Here is a 17,875-nt window from a genome sequence, read left to right on the forward strand (position 1 = left end):
ACTCCAGGAGGCTGGCTCTCAGATAAGAGTGAGGGTGGGGTCCCTCTTGTAGTGTCCAAGCTGGGCTGCCTTGTCCGGCGGTTTTCCTGCAGTACAGGACCTGCAGTTCTCCCAAGCCTCCTCACTCCTCCATCCTGCCTCACTGCCCATCCACAGGGACTTTAAGGGCAGTTACTGGGAACTGCACAGACCCCTTATTACTGTGCCCCGCGAGGAGTGTCCAGGGCTGCCTGACCCTCCTCTGGGAAAGAGAGCATGCTCCCAGGGCTGTGTGAAACCCCACTGCAACCAAACCCCAGCACCACTGCAACTCCTGCTCAGGGAACAGAACTCCTGGAGCTGTCCCCCATTAAACAAGGGTAAGTCCAGAGCTACTATCCGGCCAGCAGGCACCTGGGGCCTTGGCCGTTCCTGGAGCAGCCATCACTAGTCCGGGCTCCATCTCCAGCTTCCTCGCCGGGGTCTACAGACAAGGTGTATGTAGGACATTCATGTACATGGTAAATGAGCACCTATGACGATGGACAAAAAAACCTTTCTCCCTGGCAAAGCTTCAGGTACTGTGGACCTACGCTGCAGCTGGCATCTCTGACCCACACTGAGCGGCTGTGATCGGGACTCTGAGCTCTTCCCCCTCCTCACTCCGCACTCTCCTCACCCAGTGCCAGTCTGGGCTGCCTCTGCCTCCACTATGGCCAGTCTGAGGACCATCCCTAGGTCCCTACGCTCAAACCCTCTGGCAGGACCCTCACTCTGATAGCCCTGTTTTCTTTGCTTTTTCTCTCCCCCACCCCCAGGTGGTAGCCAACTCTCCAGCCAAGTTAGTATCAAAGGAAAGCACGTGTGTGTGCTTGCCTGCATATCCCAGCATGCGACAGCGTGTCTGGGGGACTGGGCAGCGTGCGTCTGTGTCAGCGGCATGTGTACGTGTATGTGCATGCGTGAATGGGGGTGCATTTGTGTCCCTGAGTGAGCCTGCATGTGTGTGGAGCTGCGAGTATGGAGTGAAGGCAGTGGGGAGGGGCGCTGGGGCTCCGGCAGATGCCCCGGACCACCGTGTTCCCAATTAGCTGCTGCAGCTGCTTAGACCGCAGGCTGGCTCCGGTGGGCGGTGGGTGGAGCGCGTGCTGACGCCGGTTCTGGGAGAGCCTGAAGACATTTCCAGCCCGGCCGGACCACTCAGAAGGGCTGTACCTGACCTTGTCTTTGCCTGGGGAGCACGCTTAACTGTTGAAGGGAAAAGCCTCCATGGGTAGAAGCTGGTGGGCCACCCAGCAAGTTGGACATGGGGGCGGGGGCGCCTGAGAACCCAAGCCCTGCTCCGAGGAAGAAGCATATGCACTGAAGAGTCTGGCGGAGCAGAGCCCCGGGCCACCCATGATGAGTCCCTTCGTGGAGGAACCAAGCTCAGAATCCCTGCGGGTGCCCAGTGGGGCTGCTTTTTGCCTTTGGACGTTCTGGACTCCGCTTGGGCTGCCGCTGCCTCTCACGCGTGGCCCAGCTCCTGTCTCCTAATCCCAACCGCCACTCCGCACCCCCTTCCGTTTCTGCTTCCCTGCGGGTGTGGTGAGAGAGCTTTCAGTGCCTGGCGCCCCTGCTGACCCTGGGCGGTAGCTCAGGCTGAGCCGGGGCCTCCAGGGAGCTGGGAAAGCGGAGACGGGCAAGAAGAGCCTTCCGCAAAGGGCTCTGGGGAGGGTGAGAGGATTTTCCCGACCAGACCCAGCCCGCCCACGTCGGTCGGGGGTGGGTAGCCTTCCTGGGATCAGGCTTAGGGAGGTCTCTCTCCACACCCTACACCACCAGCCCTCACCTTGAGCCGTGTAACACCACCTGTTGCCCCTTCTCTCCTTCCACCCCCCTCCCTCGCTCCCCTGCTCCATGCTCCCCTCCCCCAGCGCCGACTACCAGGAACGCTTCAACCCCAGCGCCCTGAAGGACTCGGCCCTGTCGACCCACAAGCCCATCGAGGTGAAGGGGCTGGGCGGCAAGGCCACCATCATCCACGCGCAGTACAACACGCCCATCAGCATGTACTCCCAGGACGCCATCATGGACGCCATCGCCGGGCAGGCCCAGGCCCAGGGCAGTGACTTCAGTGGGTAAGCGCCTCCCCTCCTCCACTGGCGCTCGATGCCTCCGCCTCGTCATCACCGAGGAGGGCACCGGGCCACTGGGCGCCATCGGAGACTTTGGGCATCGGGACCAGCTGTCCTCCATCGTCTTGATCCTCCCAGGGTACAGCCCTTGCAGGAGAGCCAGCCTTCGCCCGGGCCTCCCAGAACGTGGTGTTCTCTCTTCAGAGTCAATCTCATGGTCAGCTTTAGGAGAAGCGTGGAGAAATGCAGCATGTGCTTTTCACAGCCTCTGCATTTTCCCAGGCTCCATGAGGGGGCTGGTTTAGAAAGAGACTTCTGGAATCCTGTTAACCAGGGTCACATTCTGGATACCTCAGCTTCTCACAACTAAGCCATTCTTTGGGGGGAAGTTGCTGTGTTCTTCCAATGATGAGGGCAATTCAGGTTCATGAGTGGGTTTCTTGTTTGGGAAGGGGCCTCCGGACCAGCCATCCACAGTGCTGTTGACAGTCAGCCCCGCCACAGAGCCGGGGGGCACCCAGCACTCGCCTCCTCCTGTTTGCCCCAGGGAAGCTCAGCCTCAGGGCGATGGGACTTAGGACATCCTTGGTTCCTGACTTTGCTTGTTAGCAATGGTTGAAGAACTTGAGGGCTGAGTAGGGAAAGAGTTGGCTGAAAATCATTTGTGGATGAAATGGGTAATAGTACAAACATTAATGTGGACTTCTCTCCCTCTTTCAGAATTTCTTTCTGTCTCTGTTTCTCTTAGTCTCTGTTTCTTCTCTGTATTTCTTTCTTACTGTGTATGTCTCTCTTTCTGTCTCTATCTCTCTGTCTCTTTTTCTGTTTCTGTGTGTCTCTTCCTTTCCACACACACACACACACACACACGCAGAGAGTCCCTTACTGTATTCTACTTGGAAATACTGTTAGTATTGACTTTCAGAACTGATTATCTCTGTGGTAACATCTTATCCCTGAGTCAGGATCTCCAGCAATTGAAGGCAAGAAATCTTAAAATGATGGTTGTCCTTTTTTCCGAAACTAGGAAAAACAGATGTTGTAAGAGGGATAGAGGCGTTCAGAAGTCCCGGAGAACTCCTATAGCGTTTGGCCTTTGTAGAGCCCAACCCTTGTGGCCATGACGAGTGTGCAGGTTATAAAGTGCAGGTTCCAGAGGCCAAAGGATGGAACGTGGTGTGGACTTACTGGCGCTCCTGGTTAAAAGGAGCCTGGCCCTCTCAGGCGCGCAGTACTTCCTTCGGGCCACCAGGGGGTGGATGGTTGCTTGCCCTGGAGCCGTGAGTCAAACCCACCAGGCTCAGGTCTGCAGTTCTTTGCGGAATTCTCTGGGCAGGGTTGACTTACTTAATCCCATCGTTCAAAGCAGAAAATATGACCATGCAAGTTTAAAAACATAACTGTTGCTCATGTGTACCCAGGAAGACAGGGCTGCCCGATTAAGCCAAAGAGTTTAACGGGGATTTCCTGTTAACATTTGTTTGCCACGTGTGTCCTTGGTGTGCTCTTAAGAGTGGTAGCATTGGCCAAAGGGAAGCACAGTGGAAGATAATGGAAGAACTGCTGTTCACTAACTTTATGTTTTCTGCACTTGGGAAAAGACTACAAATCATTTGGTTTTACCTCTAGGTCGCCCATGATATATTTTTTTAACATGATGCACTGTTAATCTAATCTAGGCTTCTCCTTCCTTTCCCCTCCCCTCCCATCCTTTTCCCCTCCCTTGCGTGCCTGGGAAGCAACATTCTTCCTTTTCCTTCTAACTCAGCCCTGCTGGGTTGATGCTGTCGTGGTGCCAGTGGGTAAAAGCTGCCCTTGTCTGCCATGAGGTGTTCCATTTCTGCTGTTAATTTCCATGATTCCTTCCTCACTGACAGTTTTCTTTTTGTCTCTCTCTCTCTTCCTCCTTTATCCACCCCACTCCCCCATAACTCATTTCTGATCCTAACCCTGCTCCCTTGTGTATGCGCCTCCCCCCGCCCTCCCATGATGGACATGCACTCACTGCTGGGTTTTCCTCTGCATGGCAGGGCGTCACCACTGGCGTAAGTAGACCCCACAGTATCTGTTCCGTCGTCCGTCTGTCTGGTTGCGGGATGGTGTGTGGGTTTGGTGGGATGTGCCTGAGGACAGTGGTTCTGTCCACGTTCCTCCTCACACCCACCTCACAGGTAAATGACATGCCCCGCGGCCTCTACAGGCAAGTGCTTGTCTTTTGAGGTTTTCCCCCAAATAATGTCACTATGGACATAGAAATCAGAGTAATGACACCACACTGGCTGGGGGTGTATTCCGTGTTCTCCTTGCTGTGCTTTGCAGGGGCTCCCCCCAGCCTTTCTTGTCTGCACTGGGACAGCAGAGATCTTAATGTCAGAATCCACATGGGGCCATTATTCAGGGAGAGGATGCTAAGGGGGTCTGTTGGAGGCCATCCCCCAAATCCTCATGGAAGATGGATCTGGAGGACCCAGCGCCTGCCAGGACCACCCATAAGAGGCGAAAGATTAGTCAGACTTGGAAGCAGTGTACAGTGGAGTAAATGCCCACCGGTGATCTTGATGTTGCGGGGACCTTGGAGTGTTTTTGTTGGCAAGAAGTTCATGCTGGAGTGGCTCCGGAGAGTGGCCTCGGACCCAGGGTCCCAGAACTGGAGGGCCTGTTCTATCCCCTCTCTGTAGATATTCTTCCTGAGCCCCAGATTCTCAAAAGGCACAGCAGTTGCTTCGTCTGGTTCCCAGTGTCTGTTGCGGCAGCACCACAAGTCCCTGGTCTTTGCACAGCATTGTGGGAAGGGAAGCCGACAATGTGACTCCCAAGGGACTCACTCCTGGGGTTCACTTTCTTGAGCCCTTGGAGATGTGGAAGGAGCAGGGAGCACGTCAAGGGCATGTTCCAGGGAAGTGGCAGCCAGTGCCTTCCATCTGTCTCAGGACCCCTTAAGACTCCTCCCTATGCCAGAAATGACCTCTCCAGCGAGATCCCAGCTTCTCCTCCACTCCCTGGTCTTCCCTGTCTGATCCCAACCACAGGCTGACAGACCTGTAGCTTTCCAGGCCAGGGCAGAGCCTTGAGAAAAGTAGGGGTAGCTCCACCCAATCTTGGTCAGTCACCTTCCATCACCTTTCTCCACCTCTGCTCTCATAGCCCACCCTGAGCTGACTTAGGGGACCAATCCTGGGAGACTAGGCCAATTCTTCTGTCCAGCTCCTTGCAGAGAGGGTAGAAGACAGGGGCACTGGGGAGGTCCCCTCTCCAGCTAGCCAGCCCTCGAGGGAGCAAGGGCAGGTAGAGGCAGTCATAGCAGCAGGCAGGGCGATGCTGGACAGGGGGAGTGTCTGCGCTGGGCCATGTCTCCAGATGTGGAACATCTGGGGTGTGCAAGTCCCCAGTGGGCATAAGTGGCCTTCCTGAGCCCTGTCACTGCAGAGGGTCTGATGGAAAGGACACTGAGCTGGGAGCTGGGAAGCCTGGGTTCTAACTCAGTGGGGCCCCTACATGACGTAACCTGGAGCTAGTCAGCTAGCCTCTCTGGACCTCAGTTTTGGCATGTGTAAGAGGAGATGGCTGGGCCACCGGTCCACAGGCTGGGGAGACATGCTGTTATTGCTGTGAGCTTCTCCTGAGCCCACCCTGACTGCTGAGAGGGCCGGCTGGGCAGCCTAGATTACCCAGCCCTCCCTGGTTGGGATGAGTGGTCATCCATAAGCTTTTAATGTATCTTGCCCTGAAGTCTGATCTGGGCTGAGAGACCCTGGACTCAAGGGGCTCTGGGGTCCCTTCTGATTCTGATCTAGGATTTGTTCATTCAACTACGTTTTGAGCACCTACCATGTGCCAGACCTTGGGAGTCTAAGGGAAGGTCACCAGGTCCCCCTCAAAAAGCTGTGCTGCCCTGGGGCAGAGGACGAGTGACCCTCCCTGCAGCTCTACGCCCAGTTCCTCGGGCGAGAAGCTGCACTATCTGTGGGTGATGCCAGGCGTTAGGGGCCTGATTGCCTTGTTTCTCCAACTGCCTCCTCACCGAGCTGCCCTGTCTTTGCAGAGTGGGAGCCCACAGTCCTCCTCCAGGGCAGTCATGACACTGGTGGCTCCCTGTTTGGATCCCAAGCTTTGAGGAGGCCAAGGGACTGACCGTGAGGAAGCCTCTGAGCCCCCCAAATGGCCTGTCCTCACCCAGCCCCGAACTCAGCACCTGCTCAGGGAGGTTGCAATTACTTCCAGAAGACCTCTTCTGCCTCTTCTTTCCTTAAAGGAGATACAGCTCCTGGGGGCAGGGGTCTTCAGGCCTGTGTCTAGCGTTAGCCTGGGGGGTGGGGGGTACTGGCAGGAGGCTCTGAGCCTCCTGACCCTCCGTGAGCGGAATTCACTGTCTCGCTGTGACCACCCTGAGCACTGAGGACCCAGGTCAAGCCCTTATTGCAGGCTTGACCTGCAATAAGGGCGTGGTGGATCTAGACAAGTAGGGGTTACCCACATGCATGGGGGGGTGCGCCAGGGGGAGGCGCAGAGGTCGGGGGCAGGGTTCCAGCCCTGCCCTTGCCCATGGCCTCTCTCTGCATTTCAGGAGCCTTCCTGTCAAAGACCTCACCGTAGACAGCACCTCTCCCGTGTATCAGGCTGTGATTAAGAACCAGAACAAGCCGGAAGACGAGGCTGACGACTGGGCCCGCCGCTCCTCCAGCCTGCAGTCTCGCTCCTTCCGCATCCTGGCCCAGATGACGGGGACAGAATATAGTAAGGGAGGGCTGTGGGGTGGCAGGAAGGGGCGACGATGAAGGGCCAGCGAGGGTCCTGGGCCCTACTCCACAGTCCCACGGAAGCCGGGGAGTCGAGCCCCCCACCCTTGAAGATGAGCTGGCCTCGGTAGATAGTTAGCAGCCTGCTGCGCCCCTGCTGGGTCCCTGGGGCAGGCACAGTGACATCAGCCTGCTGCTCGGCTCCTGGACTCCAGCGGCGGGCAGCGGACTGGCTGTGCTGCTTTCCGGATTGGGATGAGAGGACTTTGCAGGCCACACCTCTGGCTACTCCCTCCCACCTGCACCTCTTCCTCTCGTGCCCCCTTTCTCCCCCTGCCCTGTGCCCAGAGGTCACAGGTAGGGAGCAATAACTGTCCCATCATGGGTGGGGACTCCGTGCCCACTGAGCTCTAGTAGCTTTTCTTTCTGATGTTCCCTGTGATTCCTCCTGACCTGCAACTTCTACCCACAGTGCAAGACCCTGATGAAGAAGCTTTGCGAAGGTCAAGGTAAGTGCCTGGACTCAGGCTCTGTGGCCTTGCCCGTTCTAATCCCCTCCCTCCCAGGGCAGCCCCTAGGTCAAACGACTCATGGAAGGAACGTCTCAAGTTAATGCACTTGGAAATTCCCGACCCCTGAAGGGCTCCGGCAGATGCTGGCTTGGGGCGTGCATCCCGGGTCAGTGAGGTGGGTGCCTGGAGCTGAGTCTCTATCCCCTGGGCCCGGGCTGCACGAACGAGGACTCTGGGCTCTCCCGGCTCTGTCCCTGGGCAGCGGGCAGGGCTGCTTTGGCCTTTGCTGGGCTGTTGAGAATGAGGGCATCTCTCCCTGTGAGGCACCGGGCAGGCTGCCTGGCCTGCCCACTCATCTCAGGGCCTGTCCCCTGTGAGTCTGAAGGGTAGGCACTGGGAAGCAGGCACGCAGAGGGCCGTGCTGGGCGGGGGTGACTGACCCTTGGACTCAACCCTCCAGACCCATGTTGAGGTATCAGTTCCACAAATTGCTCAAAGCACCACAGCTGCTGCAAGGAAGCAAAGCCCTGGGTATGAGGAGTGGCTTGTGCAGGGCTAGGTGTCTCTGAATATGGTCTCCCCGATGGTGGCAGGCCTGAGGCCCCAGCCACTGGCCTGACACCTTTGGCCTGTCAGGTGCTCATGGCCCTGTGCATGATGGGAGCACACTGCCCTGGAACCCATTGGAACCCGCTAGGGCCTTCCATGGGGAGGCATGAGGCCCGGTGTGATTGTGCTTACACTTCTGGAAGCAAATGTGTCATCTGCATGTCCTTCCTGGGAGAGTCTGCCTTGGGCCAGCACATCCTGTGGTGGCCTCCGTGTGAGGGGCTGGGGCCCAGAGGTGCCTTTCCACCCTGGGCCAAGCTTTCTGTTCTTGCTAACCAGTGTGTAGTGGCCACAGGACTGTGTGGAGAGTGGGACTCTGGGGTCAGCTTGAGTTGATGTGGAGTTTCTTTTCGAACCCCTACTTCTGCCAGCTGAAGTTGCTCCCACTCTTTGGCTGGGGCATCCGGTCCTGAAGTGTGGTTCTCCCTGGCCTGCTAATAGTGGCATGCGGTTCCAGTGGTGGTTCTTAACCTGTCGGTGCCTGCAGTGTGTCTGTAAAAAGCCTGAAATGCGATGGTGTTTGATTTAGTGCAAATGGTAGTACGGAGCTATTGGAGGCGTGACTAAGCTGTCGGCTCTCCCCATCCTCCTCTGCTCCTGCGCCATTTCTGTGTTTGTCTCACCTCCTCTTCGGAGCCACTCACAGAGATGCTCCAGTGGGCAATGTAGTCTTTACTGAAGATTTGATGGAGGGCTTTACAGTACCTACCCCGCAGCAAACCGCTTAGAAATCTCCAGGTCCCTTCCATCAGGAAACCAGCAGGGACCTGCACTTTTTTTCCAGCCGCCGTCACCCCCTCTCAGTCCTTCTGGTTACTTTATGTTTCTCCCACCCGTCAATCTAAGGTTGCATCTCAGTAACCAGACACTGTTTAGAAGGTGGAAGGGTACTGGTGGAGGTAACTTACAAGGAACCTTTGTCTTCCGTATTTTCCCTGGAATATTTGCAGGCTCTGTGAAGTTATTGAGTGAGAACACAAAAGGCAGTATCAAGGGTGGTCTGCAGGCCTTGGCGTTGGCCTTCCCCTTCCCTCCTTTCAGAAGCATCTCTTGGGGCTTGTTCGGCCTGGTCCTGTAGGCCCTTTCCCCCTGGGGCCTAACTGCCCATTAGCTCCATTCAGATCCCAGCAGAAGGCAGGGGCTCTTGAGAACTCTGCTGCAGGTCTTGGAGTCTCTCCCTCAGCCCCTGCAGGGTTTTGCTGGAGGGAGAGCTGGAAAGGGGGTGCCAAGAAGAAACTCTAGCCTGCTCCCTCCCTCTGTTCAGGTCCCCATCCTGAGAAAGCAGCCCCCACCCCCTGCCCCCCCAAGGCCCTGTGCCACTGTCAGCCCCTCCCTCTGGGGTCTCTGGCCCTGCAGTGTAGGCTCTGAGGCAACCAGCAAGCCTTCTGCCCAGGACTGGAGGGGCCTAAGCCTGCTGCCCTTCTCCTTTTTTTCTGACTTTAATTTCTGGAAGGCTGTCTTCAGGGCCTCCCCTAAAATGCCCATTCTTTCCACGGCCACAGGAGGAAGGTAGGTGTTTTTATTTCCCTGAATCCCAAGCAGCCTGTGGCCCAGAAGTGAGAGGCGGGGGGTCCAGTGGGTCCAGTGGTTCAGTTCTGTTTGTGATTAATGCCTGAAGTAGTAACTGACCACTGGTCACGGGTGAGGTCACAGACTCATCCGAGTGGCCATCTGAGCAGAAGGGAACACACTTACCCCCGCCCTGGGTCCAGGCTGGTTAGGCATCTTGCTCCCTGGGGATCTGAGCCCCACTGATATCTGTTCCCCCTCCAAGTTGGAATCTGCACCCCCAGATCCATCTTGTTGGCTGAGGACAGACACGGCCTCTGCCTTTCCCCCTCCCAGTTTAGCCTGACTCGCAGTGGGGAATCTGAGGGTCTCTCACGAAGGCTGCACCTCCCCAGAGAAGCTTCACTGCACCCCGCTTCCAGGTAGCTCACTCCGGCACAGCCTGAGTTTGCCAAACCCAGTGCCCAGCAACCTGGGCACTGTGGCAGCCTATACAGGCTTATACATCTGCTGGGGTGCTTTTTCCTCCCTGTTGCTGTGTCCTGGAAAAGCTGGCAGGGATGCCAGGTGTTCTGTACCAGGAAGGGCACTGGTGGCCTCAAGGGCAGTAGTAATCTGCAAGTTAGAGGACCCTGCAAACTTGCCCCTCATCTGTCACTGCTCCACCTCCGAGGCCTGCCCCCGCAGAGTCCCAGAGCAGCTCAGAGCCCTGCCCTGCCCTCCCCTCCTCTCGTCTCTGGCCCTGGCTCCCGGCACTGTGACGCTGTCTCTGTATCTGGTAGCAAGTAGCTTCCCTCCGAGGCTCTAGTGCCCACCTGCTGGCCTAATCTCCAGGGACTCTATCTTTACAAGGGAGGCAGGGGAGGCCCTGAACAGTCCAGGCATCAGCTGCAGACTTGGCTCACCTCCCAGGAAAGACCCAGCACCTCAGCAAACTGTCCAGGTGGGCTTAAACACCAGCCTACTGCCAGGTTCAACATGGGTACAAGATGGCTCCCAGCCTTCATCTGAAGTAGCAGAGCCCCATCCAAAGCTGAGCCTCTAATCTCAGAGAGGTCACCACAGCTTCTGTCTGACTTCCGGATGGCTCAGAAGGTTGGGTCCACGTTGGGCAGCCCTGACAGGGGTGGGAATACAGGCAAGCCTAGCTTCATCCTAGGCAGGGCTTGAATCTGCAAGGCATCTGGATCCCACTGCTTGGGCGTAGCCATCCTGGAGGGCCCCGGTGTGTAACTCAGGCATCTCCTGGTCCCCACCTTGTGGTGCCGCTGTCTACACGTTCAGTCTCTGTGTCTACATAAATGCTCCCCTCAGTAAAGACCTCCGCATCTCTTCCTGGTCCCCAAGCATTAAGAAAAATGTTGATTTTAGTGACCAGTTCCCAGAGGAGTTGAAGGTGAGGGTTGCGTTGTACAACAGTGCGTCTGCAAACAATGTAAACACCCTCTGAAGTCCCTTCTCCGACGTGCCACCGTCCAAGGTTCTGTTTCCTCTCCACCCCACCCCCACTTCTAACAGAGCACCAGGACTCACTGGTTTCCCCCTCCTCCCCCTGCAGCCTCCCTGGGCATGTCAGTGTCCTCCTTCTTCCCCGTGCACGCTCAGCTCTGTCCCGGCTCACGGGCAGACTCTCCTGGTGCTGGCGCAGCTCAGGGCTGGTAGCGAGAGTTTCGTGGATTTTCAGTCTTCGGTGTTCTGCCAGCCTAGCAAGTTCAAAATTCACAACTGGAGAGACCAGGACACACCCGGGTGTCACCTGAGCCCTCCTTTTTGTCCTGGGACCTCCCTCCCTTTCTCTTTCACCCGCTCTCCAATCTCTTCCCGTCTCTTCTCGTCCTCCCTCTTCTTGCTTCTCTCTTTGGCTAGCTGTGAATTTCCCAACCGCTCCAAGCAGAGCAGACTCACTACCCTCGCCGATTCTCCAGGACTGTTCCTGACCCTGTCACTGAGCATTGATGAAAAAGTCTTGGGCCTGGCTGGGCAAACTGGCCGCGTCTGTGTCCTGGGTGGTCTCTATGGGCTGGTCCATTGTTGCCGCCTGTGGTGCTGTCTGCAGGGGTATGTGGGCTCCGCCGCAGGGCCTGGGCTTCTGCTGTCATTGCCCCTTCTCCCCAACCTAGGAGAGGCAGCAGCAGGGGATGCCTGGCACTTAGATCGTGGTTCTGCCTCTGAGTTTCCGTGTGGCTTTCGGCTATCCATGTGATGTGTTTGGGCCTTGGCTTCTTCTTGGTATTAGGCAAGTTTGGACCAGTGGTTTTCAAATATGTTAGCAGGGGGCCCCTCTTGTCAAACAGGCTCTTACACAGAGACCCATATGCAGGACTTAAGGTATAGGGGAGAGTCTGTCAGGTAATACAGATGTGGGAAGGTGGCCAGGTGTACACGTGGGGACACAGGACTGTTACCATACGGAAACGTAAGACCAGCATTGCCCCATCCTCTGACTTTTAAAGACCTAAAGCCGATCTTCCTGATCTTTACATGCTGGCGATTCATTGGTTAAACTATTCATCTTGAGACAATTGCAGATTGGCATGTAGTTATAAGAAATAATACAGAGAGATCCTGTGTAGCCTTTACCCCCACTGGTAGCGTCTTGGCAAAACGATAGTACGATATATCCCTACCAGGGTGTTGACACTGATACAGTCGAGTGCAGAATACTTCCATCACCTCGGGATCCCCCCATGTTGCCCTGGGCCACACCCACCTCCCTACTGTGCACGCCCTGTCCTTAACCCACAGCAGCCACTAACCCGTTATCCGTTCTCTGTTTCTATAATTTTGTCATTTCAAGGATGTTATGCAAATGGAATCGTACAGCCTGAGACTTTATGGGATGGGCTTTTTCAGTCCGCCTAATTCTCTGGGGGTTCATCCAAGTTTTGGAGTGTACCAATGGTTCATGCATGTCTTTTTATTGCCAAGTAGTGTTCCATCATCTGGATATAGCAATTAATTTTTTAAATGAGTTTTCAAAACTGTCCAGGTTAAACACACTGCGTTTGTGGCTAGATGTGGCCCCTGGGCCACCAATTGGCACCTCTGTTCTGGGGGATGTTAGAGGCCCCTCTGGCCTGGAGGATCTAGGGTTCTGGCATCTGCGGCCCTGGCCTTTCCCAGGCACACTGTCTCCTCCATTTCTCCATTTCTGGCCGTTCCTTACCTGCTTTGTCCTATGCCCTCAGCTGAGCAGGCTGTGGGCTGAGCCCCAGAGGCCCTGCTGGTGGGAAGTCCTGGCCCTCAGTATGTGTGCCAGCGGCCTTGTGAGTATGCGTTTGCACGTGTGTGCCTGGCTATGCTCAGCCCTAGGTGGGCGGGGCAGTCAGTGGTGTTTGAAGGCTTCTCTCTGGGGACAGAAAAGAGTTGGGAGAGACTGGGGCAGCACAGGGAGATGGCAGGTCTGCTCACCAAGCCTCATCACGGGGACAGGCGTTCTTCCTTCTTGATGCCCAGCTAGGGGACAGAGACCATGCAAGGCTCACCTGCCTATGGGGTTCAGTCCCGAGAGCCCACAGCCAAAGCAGCCCTGCCCAGCTCTAACCACATGGGCCAGGGAGAACCCAGAGACCCCCCCATTTGCCCAGCCTGCCCTCAGACTCTTCAGCCAGGCCCCTTCTGCATGGCTCACTCAAGTCGGGAACATCTGTCCCTCCGTCCTGGTCCTTGCGACTCTGCCTGACCCCCTGGAAAGTACCCCCCGGGTGGCAAAGCCTCTCCAAGCTGAATCCCTTCCTCCCTCCCATGCCCTCTGCCCCGGCTCTCAGACAGGGTGATGGCGGACACACCCCCTAACCCCTTTCTTTCTTCCTTTCTCTCTCTCTGTCTCTGTCTCTCTGTTTCTCTCTTTGTGCCACAGGGAAAGGTTTGAAACGGAACGTAACAGCCCACGTTTTGCCAAATTGCGCAACTGGCACCATGGCCTTTCAGCCCAAATCCTTAATGTTAAAAGCTAAAAGGCTGTCTGGAGCCCCTCACCCCTCTCAGGCCGGACCCCCTCCCTCCTTCCCCCCACACAGATCTGGCATGTGAGCCCCACGGCGATGCTTGAGAATGTATAGCTGTGCTGGGGGGCACCTTCGCTAGTCACCTGCAGCAGTTGTGCTCTCTGCCCGCCCTAGAGCTGATGGCCGAGGCCCAGCCCCACGCAGCACTGCACCCACTCTACCCCCACCCTTCAGTGCAACCCTCACCACCCCCCAGATAGCCCAAGCGTCTGCTCCCCTGTACAGGACCTTCCTGTAGATCAGAGAGAACGTGATGGGGTTTGCTGGCAGAACACCCCAGAACCAAGGGAAACAGAATGTGTCACTGGTCCACTTCCCACCAACCTCAGCTCCTGGGAGGGGCAGCCTGGCCTAGTGCCATCCTGGAACAAGCTGCCCATAGATCAGGGTCCTGAGAAGAGGCCAATTCCCCGGCCCCCCTCACTCCTTTGTGCCCTCTGGAGCCCAGGCAGCCCAGGACAGGGCTCCCTATAGAGGAAGAGGAGGCCCCAGGGTGGATGAGGTAGAGGCCCTTCCTGGTCATGGTGAGATTGGAGCAAGTGTTCTCCTCTCTGTGCTGTGTGTGCTGCTCCCTAGTTCTCTCTCCTGTACATATAAGCATGCTCATTCTGAAATAAAGAGGATTTGAAATGAACCAAACCAGCCCCAGTCCTGCTGTGCCTGTGTGCATGTCACCAAAGGGGGCAGGTCTGAGACGGGGAGAGGATAGGTACCTACAGAAGAGGTGCAGGGGCAGTGCCCGCCGGGGCTGGGACCTGGTGAGCTCTGCCCACCACTGTTTTCCTACCCCTAGGGCCCTGCCCAGGGCTGCAGGGCGCAGACAGAGAGGACAGCAGGTGAGAATCTGTGCTGCGGGCTGGTGGGCAGCCTTAGCCTCCTTCGGGGTAGCGTGTGCATGGACAGAGGAGCGGGATCTGAATGCCCGCGCCTCTCCTCCCATACCCAGCCACAGCCAGCAGGCCAAGCCGTCCCTCCCTCCCATCAGAAAGCGTGCCACAGCCCCTGGCCCAGGAAGGCACTGCTCACGCTCAGCCCTGGTCCAGGAGGGAGACACACCTGAACTAAGGAGCGGCTCACAGGGGAAATGCTGGGGGCGCCCCGTGGGCTGGGCCCCGGCTCAGGGGAGAGGAGCTGGGAGGTATGCCTGGTGGAGACTTGCTCAGGTGGCAGGAAGGAGGGGAAGGCCCTTGCTCCTGGCCTCCACACACCTATGGCCTTGTCCTGGTCCTGGGCGTTTGGGAAGGGCCGGGCTGGCAGGCTTATGTCCTCCCCACCCACCCGTCTGCCCATCAGCCTCACCCCTGACTGGGGGAACCACAAGCTGAGAACATGAGATAGTCGGCACTTGGCAAATAATGACCGGTGCTGAGGCCCATCCCTCAGGGCTCCCTCACCACCCCTGGGGCTAGACTGGGCCACAGCCTCGTGCCCACCCCCGCTGCCTGGGCACAGGCTCTCTTTCTCACCCTGGGGACCTTGGCAATCCGGTCTAGAAGAGCTGGCCAGGGAGACTGTTCTGTCCTGCCTACCACCTTGAGATGCTCCCGAAAGCCCCCCACCAACCTGTTCCACCTTGGCCTCCCGTCTCTTCCTGCCTCTAGCAGTCTGACTCCAGGGCCAAGGCAAAGACCAGGCGAGGCAGGCTGGCTAGGGGGTCAACTGGGGAGGTGGGGGGAGGGTGGTGGTGCTTCTGCCTGCATCTAGGCATCCTGGAGCACACTCATACTTAGCTGACCTTTTACTGAGGACTTCCGAGGCCAAGGGTAGGTTGGGGGTTGGGGGCTGCCAGACAGAGAGAGGTCCCAGGTAGTGGGTGTCCTAAGGCTGGCAGAGGACCTGAGCCAATCCATCGGAGCTGGTGGCCTCCCCATCCCCCGTCCCCATCCCCCCGGCCTGTCGGAGCCCTCCTGGATCCACCTGATGGTTTGCTTTCCAGCCTGCCTGGTGCCTCCCCAGTGACCCCAGGCCACTGCATGCAGCACCTTGGGTGGCCCCAGGCCAGGGCTCTGTGTAAAGCCCTCTGGAGTAAATGGGAGAGATGTCCTCATTCAGCATTCTGTGTCCTTGGGCATTAGTCAAGGCACTGTGCCTAGCTGCTGTAGGTACAGAAGGAATCAGAAAGAGCTGATGTGATTGTGGCTGACCGTAATGCAAGGCTGATCATGTGAGGTCCAGAGACAGGGGGCGCTCCTCCGACTGGAGGATCAGAGAAGGCTTCCTGGAAGAAGGGGTCTGTGTGTTTGATCTTCGGGAACAGTTAGGAGTGGGGCATGTGCAGTTATGGAAGGCTGCACAGGTACTCTAAGCAGACAGAGCAGAGGTGCTGGGTCAGTGTCCCAGAACCCTGACTTAATCATTTTGGCTGGAATGGAGGGCGTGCAGAGGATGTTATGGTTAGTAGCGGTCTGGAGCTGAAATGCCAGGCTCTGGGTTTTGACTGTATTCCAACACAATGTGGAACGAGTGAAAGCTGCAGGGCACCAGTCACACTACAGCCTGTGGGGATCGTTGCGGACTGCACAGTTCTTGAGGGGCGTCATCACCTAGACTGCAGTGTCAGTGTGGCCCCTGGAGTCATGCAGGGCAACAGCCCAGCTGCAGAGTGACATGGTCAGGGCTGCCCTGAGCAGTAGTCATCAGGCTGCAAGGTGGAATGCTAGGTAGGCAGGTGGCAGCATGAACAATTTCTAGACCAATCACTTGACTGGCATTCTATCATCATCCAATCAACAGAGATGTTCATATTCCATTCTCCATCATCACCCCAGTAATGGCAAACCGCGCCCAGAACCATCAGTCACAGCACCTCCACCATCATCAACATTTCCAGCCTGAGCCCAATGACTACAAACCCCCAGGCCCAGCACCACCACCATCAACACCATCCCTATCCTTTCCATACCTAGTACCATTGTCATCAGTAAGAGCATAACCAAAGGCTACCACAACAGAGCAGGGTGCAGGGTTAGCACACTGCACCCTGATGCCAGCTGGGTAGAGGGATGGGCTGAAAAGGGGACTGGAGCCAGGCTGTGTTTCTCCTTTGGCCACACCCTCCCCATGCAGCCACCAGCAGTCAATATAGTTGGGTTGGGTTGGTTTTTGCTTAGATGTTTAAGGTGAATTATGACCAAGGCAGGAGGCAGCTATAGAGTCCTAGACCAGGCTGGGGTGATCTGACGGGTACTGTCTTTAGGACTGAAGCCAGGGTCTAGTAAGTTCTCTGCAGTGCTTGCTTTCTGAGACACCCCCCCCTCCTTGGGGTTTCTGGGGGCTCAGGGAACTTCAGGCAGGAACTGACCTGGAAAAGAACCCAAGATCCTTCAGGATGCTCTTCAATGCCACTCCTACCTCCTCGAGGCCCTGGTTGCTTGGTGTCTGCAGACAGTGGTCCTAGATAGGATGCCCCTCAGCCAGAACCCCAAGCAGCAGGCTCACATGCATGTCCTTGGTCCTGCCCTGTGGTAGGGTCACATCCAGCCCCAGCTTCACCCCACAGAATCCAGGGTTCACATGGAGCTATGCCTGGGGAGAGCCGCAGGTAAGCTGGTCTGACAGGGAATTGGAGCACAGGGGACAGGCAAAGCCAGTTTCCTATTTGCCCTGCAGAATACTTTCCCCAGCCTGGGTATTTTCATCACTGCTGTCCTCGATTCCCAGAAGCCCACTGGAAGCACGTGGCCGTGTCAGGGAGAAACAGATAAAGGAGAGGGGTGTCCTCTGTCAGGCGGAGCCTTCCCAGGCCATACATGTCCATGCCATGGGGCTCTGAGCAGCCAGTTCAGCAGTGTGGTGTCAGGACCTGCAACTGTTTCTCTGAGGCGGCCACTTCACAGGCATGGCTTCCAGAAGCCAGGTTCTTTCATGAAGGGTGAGGAAGTGGCTCATGGAAGGGCCAGGGCTGGGTACCACCACAGGCCTAAGAGCTGGGCTGTCCAAGGCTTCCTCTCTGAACCACTAAGCTGGGAAAGAGCTGCACAGGGCATGGCCACTGCCCTTGTCCAGCCTGGATGTTTCCTATGCAGTCCCAGAGAAGAATGGTGCGCCCTCCCCTGAGGCAGTCAGCTCAGCCTTGCCTCTTCTCCAGTCCTCTTCTTCCCTGACCCTCTCGTGCTATTTCATGCCTTTCTCTACCATACACTTCACTGGATGGAGGAGAGCACGTCGTGACGCTTTGGTCAATAGCTCATGGCCCCCTGGCATCCCTACCTGGGACAGACCTTTGTAGTACCTTGGTCCTCAAAGTGTGGTCCACGGACCAGCAGCATCAGCATCACCTGAAATCTTGTCAGAAATGTAGACTCTCAGCCCCACCCCATACCTGCTGGGCCAGAAGCTGCATTTTAACAAGATTCCCAGGCAATTTGCCTGCATATTAAAGTCTGAGAAGTGGTATAGTGGTTAGC

General features: G+C 56.7%; 1 protein-coding gene across 6 annotated transcripts in view; it reads left to right on the forward strand.

Moving 5' to 3' along the window:
- The window catches only part of LDB3 (LIM domain binding 3), a 58,276-nt gene that overhangs the window by 15,171 nt on the left and 25,230 nt on the right, over positions 1–17,875 (forward strand). For 2 of the 6 annotated variants that reach the window (XM_082673941.1, XM_082673944.1), the window contains exons 5-9: positions 798–820; positions 1,896–2,099; positions 4,127–4,141; positions 6,661–6,830; positions 7,305–7,341. In XM_082673941.1, the coding sequence (XP_082530067.1) occupies positions 798–820; positions 1,896–2,099; positions 4,127–4,141; positions 6,661–6,830; positions 7,305–7,341 (449 nt within the window). Of the gene's footprint in view, positions 1–797; positions 821–1,895; positions 2,100–4,126; positions 4,142–6,660; positions 6,831–7,304; positions 7,342–13,321; positions 14,122–17,875 lie in introns of those variants that run through there. The other 4 variants (XM_082673942.1, XM_082673943.1, XM_082673945.1 and 1 more) reach the window with 3 other exon arrangements.

This window comes from Grampus griseus, assembly GCF_964374135.1.
Source record: "Grampus griseus genome assembly, chromosome: 16".
Classification (NCBI taxonomy): Eukaryota; Metazoa; Chordata; class Mammalia; order Artiodactyla; family Delphinidae; genus Grampus; species Grampus griseus.